The sequence below is a fragment of the Falco naumanni genome, chromosome 1, assembly GCF_017639655.2.
Source record: "Falco naumanni isolate bFalNau1 chromosome 1, bFalNau1.pat, whole genome shotgun sequence".
Classification (NCBI taxonomy): Eukaryota; Metazoa; Chordata; class Aves; order Falconiformes; family Falconidae; genus Falco; species Falco naumanni.
In genome coordinates this window covers 76,144,439-76,150,438 of record NC_054054.1, presented here as the reverse complement: position 1 = coordinate 76,150,438, position 6,000 = coordinate 76,144,439, and the positions used below count along the sequence as shown (strand labels likewise).

The 6,000-nt window shown below is 50.1% G+C and overlaps 1 protein-coding gene across 3 annotated transcripts in view; it reads left to right on the top strand.

Annotated features, from left to right (window-relative positions):
* Positions 1-2,098: 2,098 nt before the first annotated feature.
* TNKS (tankyrase) overlaps positions 2,099-6,000 on the top strand; it is a 141,324-nt gene continuing 137,422 nt past the window's right edge. For 2 of the 3 annotated variants that reach the window (XM_040599890.1, XM_040599881.1), the window contains exon 1: positions 2,100-2,638. In XM_040599890.1, the coding sequence (XP_040455824.1) occupies positions 2,140-2,638 (499 nt within the window). In that variant the 5' untranslated portion in view covers positions 2,100-2,139. Of the gene's footprint in view, positions 2,639-6,000 lie in introns of all 3 variants that reach the window. The other variant, XM_040599898.1, reaches the window with a different exon arrangement.

Genomic DNA, 6,000 nt, shown 5'->3' with positions numbered 1-6,000 from the left:
TCCTTCTCCACAGGGCTTTCAGGAAAGGCAGACCCAGAGTGCAGCATTTCTTACTCAATCCTACAACCAACAAAGGATTTTTAAGGTCACTTAAAATGTGAATCCCAAATCTTTAAAAATATTACTTGTATTTTTGAAAATATTTCAAGAATTAGAAGAAATGTTTGTGTACTGATACATTTCATGAAAGTGGTGCTGTCTAACATAGGTTTATGGGAAGTACAGTGAGGGTTAAAGGGATGTGATTTGTTTGCCACTGATGCTCCAAAAGCAACTGTCTGGGTGAAATATAGACTGCAGGAAGCCAGTGGTAAGCTGAACAAGTGCATACTGATGCTCTGACCTCTTCTATGCCTTGCAAATCTTGAGCCTGACAAAGGGGATATTGTAATTAGCTTGCAAAGTCCTTTTGGGAGTTCTGAATTGAAAAAAAGACTGCTGTGAAGCAGCAGCTATCTCAGTTCAGGTGTCAAGGAAGTCCTGGCAAGGTCTCTCAGTACCTGGTCTTGACCCATGGCTTCAAAGTCATGAACGAGAATTGAACTGGGCACATTTAAGTGGATCTTCATTTACTACTCCAGCAGTCATGGGGATTGGTGTCATGCCTACCTCCTCCTCAGCAGCAGAAAGGCACTAGACCAGATCCTGATTTCTTCTAAATTCCTGTTTTCTGATTATCTGTGCTCCGAGCGTTAGACCTGGTCCGTGCTTCTCCAGCACATCCCATAGCTATGCAAACACTTACCTACCAAATAACTACATCAGATCTGTTTGCCAGGATGAGACTGGCTGGCATTAGCCATATTTACTCCCTTTAATGGGAATTCCTCATTGCTCTCACCACTCTGACCTACGGCTGCTGCCCCACCAGCACTGGGAGCCCTGGTACCTGGTGTAGTGGGAAGTCACTAGGAATTGTTGCTGTTGATATTTTTCCCATCCATGGGATCTCCCCTGGGCTTGCAGAGTGAAGTTAAGGTGAGTGAACTGGAGATCTCTTGGGGCTTTCCAACTTAAGCAGTTTATCTGTAATTGGTGTGAATATCCCCCCCTACATACTGTTAAGTCAGAAGCACTTTGGTCTCACCTTCCTGCTGCTTTCCAAATCCAAACCCAAATGCTTATTTAAATACTCCTGCTCACTCCCACGCAGTTTGGATCTCCTTATTCCACAGAGGGCCTTATGGGGCCGTTTCGGTCCCTGGCATCCCTGGGTTTCTCTTTCTTACCCCCAGCCCTGACAGCCACTCCCCTCCTTGCTGCCCTTCCGCCTCCTGTTCCTCCGCACTTTGTTATTTCTGATGCGGAGGGAGCATTCCCCACTTCCATGGAAGCAGCCTTCTCTTCTGTGGCTGCCTTACACGGGAGAATGGAGTCTGAGTCAAAGCTGCTTTCCTCCCCGAAACTGTCAAACAACCGCCAGACGTGATTTAGGCTTCTCCACCACCTTGCTCTCCCGCCAGTCTTGCTCCATCGTTTTCGAGCTTTGGGAAAGGAGCTGTACTGGAATGAAACCACGCTACTGCCGGCTGGCGAGGCTGCAGGGGTGGTGAGCGCCTGGGCAAGCGCTGGATCTCCAGGCCGAGAGCTCAACGACCGCGGGCACGCCCGGTTTGTGCCACCCGCCGTGCGCGGAGGCAGAAGAGGGCTGCCCCACCGCCGCTTCCCGGCGGCAACAGGGCACTCCGGGGGGAGCAGACCTCCGGGGGAGCCGAGGCTCTGGGGCCCGGCTGGCCCAGCCCAGGACGGCTCTCTCCCGGAACTGGCAGTCGCGGCGGATTTTCAGTTCCCGCCCCGCCCCTCGCCCCGCCCCATTCCCATCCCATTCCCCGCCCCGTGCCCCGCCCAATTCCCCGCCCCATTCCCCATCCCATTCCCTGCCCCGTGCCCCGCCCAATTCCCCGCCCCGTGCCGGCGAGGGCCGCAGTGACGGCCCCCAGGGGGCAGGCACGAGCCGCTGCCCCGCCGTGGGGCGCGTCTCGGTGAGGCCGCGCCCCCGTCCGCCCCGCCCCGCCTGTGTCGTCACGTCCGCGCCCCGCGCGTTGGGATTGGCCGGGTGCGGGCGGAAGTGTGGGCGGGGGTTGCCGCCGTTGCCGCAGTGACGGGGGCCGAGAGGGGGGGTGGCGGCGGAGCGCGAAGATGGCGGCGCCGCGTCGCTCCCAGCACCACCACCATCACCACCATCACCACCCGCCGCCGCCGCCCGGGCCTGCCTCGCCACCGGCCGCCGCCTCGCCGCCGCGCAGCCCCAGCCTGGCACCGGCCGACCTGGCCCCTGCCGCGCAGCGCCACAGCCTGGCCGGCCCCGAAGGCGAGGCTCCCCCCGACGTGGAGCGGCCTCCGGCCCTGGAGTGCTCGGAGGGTGCGGGCGCCGCCGCCCCGGGTCCCCCGCCGGGCTCGGGCAGCAGCTCCAGCAGCTCCTCCTCCTCTTCGTCCGCATCGTCGTCGGTCGCGTCGAGCCCGACGGCGGAGAGTCCCGAGGCGGCGGGCCCGGGCGCGGCGAGCGGGGCCTTCCGCGAGCTGCTGGAGGCCTGCCGCAATGGGGACGTGACGCGCGTGAAGCGCCTGGTGGACACGGGCAACGTGAACGCCAAGGACATGGCGGGCCGCAAGTCCACGCCGCTCCACTTCGCCGCCGGTGGGTGCCCCGGGACCGGGGAGGGGCCGGGTCAGGTCCGGCCTCCTGTTCCCGGCGAGGGCAAGTGACAGCGAGTGCGTCGGGACAGGGAGGGTACAGCTCCCCGCCTGGCTCCCCAGGAGTAGCTTCCCTGGCTTCGGGGAGCGGCTCTCCAGCACCTCGGTGGGTCGGGAGAACTCGAGCCTAAGCTGAGAGGAGGCTTGTGAGCCCGCTTCCCTGGCGGCCTTTTGCTGCAGGTTGTGGGGGGACAGCTGCTAAGTCTCCTTTTTTGCCCCCTCATAAAATGACAGAAGATCCTTCCTTTGGGTGAAGCAAGTGGGAGAGGAGATCCTGGAGGCGTAAGGGAGATGTATGGGCGTTTTTCTCTGTATTTGACTCGTGGGCTGCAGCGTACTTGTGCATGTGTGCTTAGGAAGTGAGAAACGCAATCGGGACAGAGCTGGCTTGAAGTTAAGGATTTCACCTGTATTGTAGTAGCCCTTGAAAGTCAGGGACCCCTGTGGTGCGTGTAGACTTGATAGGAATCAAAGCCGATGCCTTGTACTTTGTAACTTTTTTTGAGGGGAGGGGGGTGTGTAGCTGCTGATTGATCTCTGTATTTCTTGTGGTTGTGAGTGGACTGGGGAAAGAGGTGAAGTGGAACCACTGAACTGACCGGAAGTTACAGATATATCCAGGAGAGAATATGCTTCTTAGTGCAGAGAAGAGATGTCATTGTGATCAGAAATAGTGTCATAAAAGCAGTTAACATTTAAGTCCAACAGTTTATGTTAGCTGGAAGTAAATGTTACCTTCTAGCCAAGTATAGCTGCTACAGATTAAGAGTAGTCCATAAAGAGAGTATTTTGTACAGGTTGTGGTCTTCACTGGGTGTGCAGGGTACATGAAGCTCGTAAGAGTAAAACGAAGATGTTTTAAATCATCAGCCCTAACTGAGGACTTGCACAATTGTTAGGTCTGTGGTCAGGCTGAGGACTTTGTGACATACGCCACAGTGTTACGGGACCAGTCCTTATGTAGTAAAGGGCACTTGTTTGAGCTTTAAGTGGTGCACTAGTACACATAAATTAAGGTAATTAATGAGACTGTATTGAGCGGTCAGTATTTAAGTGTTGGAGTGTGGCTCTAAAGCACTGTGTTGAAATTGATAATAAAAATGAATGTTTTATGTCACCATGTTGCCTGGAACTCTGAATAGTGGTGTTCAATTTATCAGTCAGGTGATACTCTCTGAGACTGTACTGGGTTTGTTTTCATTTTCAAAGAACAAGTGGCATTTCACCTAAGTGAAATTTTGGCCCTGAGCTGTTTCCTTTTCATTCTTCTCTGATCCCTGAGCTCTACCAGTAAAGCATCACATAATGCAAGCGGGCTTTAAAGCATAGTGAACTTCTGGGGTATGGAGATGGATTTGATTTTAGTGAACTGTGGAACATAATGCTGGTACAAATGCATGTGCATGCACGAAGTTCTGAATGTCTTGGAAGGTTCATCTTAAGTCTGCTGTGCTTGCTTTGGATTCAGATGCAAAATTAGACCTTGATGTTCCCCTTAAACTCTGATATCTCACGTTGTAACTTCAGTGCTAGTACAAACTAGTGCTGAAGCTGCGGTCGTAAGTTCTACTTTGGTTAGAGAAGAAACGGACAAAATTTACTTAAGGCTTTGAAAGTTGATAGTGTCAATGTGATGTTACTGTAATAGCAATGGAGGATGCTTTCTTGTAGCATGAGGAAAACAGCAGGTGAAGTTCTTGTGCCTAACAAATTCCTATATCTATTTTTCTAGATTTAAGGATTTTCCTTAGCTACTGTATGTACTCAGTCTCAAATCACTGCAGTAGGTCATGTAACTTGACATATAATAGCACTAGGTGGATTTCTTATTAGAGAGAGGTCTTGGGGTCTTGCATTTTGGAGAGGCCTGTAATCCAAAAAAAAAAAAAAAAAGCATGTTGTTTGAATGCAACTGATCTTAGGCAGTGTGTATCTGCTAGTGATGTAGTATGTTGACTTGATCTCCTTCTCCTTTGTGGGTAAAAGGAGAAATAAAACTTGTTTGCTTATGAGCATAGGAGTCTGCTACGTACACGAAGTTGTGTTACGGGTAATAGCTCACGTTTTACATGTCATACCTAAGCATGAATAGTATGGCCTTCACAAGGGGAATGGGAGTTGGAGAGTGCAATATACAGTGTTTTAAACTGCTCTTTTCAAACCTCTTGAAGCGAAACTCTTAAATGACAAGAGGGAGAGTTCTACTTCTGACCTTGTGATCTGTGATAGAGGAATTCTTCTAATTTCTTCATTTCCCAATTTTGGATAGCTGGGTTTCTGCACCCCACTTTCCCCCTCTGGGCCCCGGTACTTGACTTCTCCCTAGCTCAGCCTGGGTTTTGCAGGTGTCTCTTTTTGGGGGGGGGGGGGGTTGGTTTGGTGGTTTTTTTTGGCAGCAATGCCAGGCAGTTAAGTTACTTTTACTGTAACAGAGAAGTACAATTTTCCTGGTTCTAGTTTCTTGTAAAAAGTACTAGGTTTATGTTTCCTTAAGCTTTTTGAGGTTTTTAGTTTCAAGATCACCTTTATCTCCTTTCTAATGGCAGAAGGAGGATAAAAGGAGTGACTTCTGAGGGCATTCAGAATCCTCAGCACATATGTAAGCTGGGGATAAGGTAAGAACTGAAATCTCTGTAATCAATTATTGAAAAAGCTGGAGATAGTTCTAAATCTGTTTCTAGAAATTGCAGTCATCTGTCTGTTATCCACTTCCACATAAAATGTGCACAACCATATCAAGTTGAAGCAACAGTGTTATCCAGATCTTTTTTTATCTGAGATGTTTGAATTGTCAGTTGATCTGAATGAAGGGGAATCGGTACTTCAACTCTGTGTTGAAATGTCATCTAGTACGCTGAATAAATCTGACCTGCTTTGGTTAGCTATTAATAAAGCCAAGATTAATACTGAGCCCATATCAGGATGATAGAGACATCTCTTGCAAGCAGGAAGATACTGAACAAAGGATCGTTTTTCTTTCATCCTCAAACTGGACTGTTATTCTAGCAGAGCATCTCTTGAAATTCTGAATGTCTTTCAGGATGCATGGTGTTCAGCTTTTCCTTTGCAAGTGATTTTGAGGGATTCATCTATAGAGGTACACATAACTGGAAAGAGAAAAACTCAGTGGTTTCTCAGCTGCTGTGGGGATTGCAGGATATTTGGGTCTTTGGTAGCAGTGCAGGCTTTGGATATTGTCCAGTAGCACCCAAGAAGCAGATTCTGAAGACTTCAGAGTCATTGACTAAAATACAAAAAAGAAATTAAGTGGCAGTATTAATGTATTCATAGCTTTTGCATTCGTTT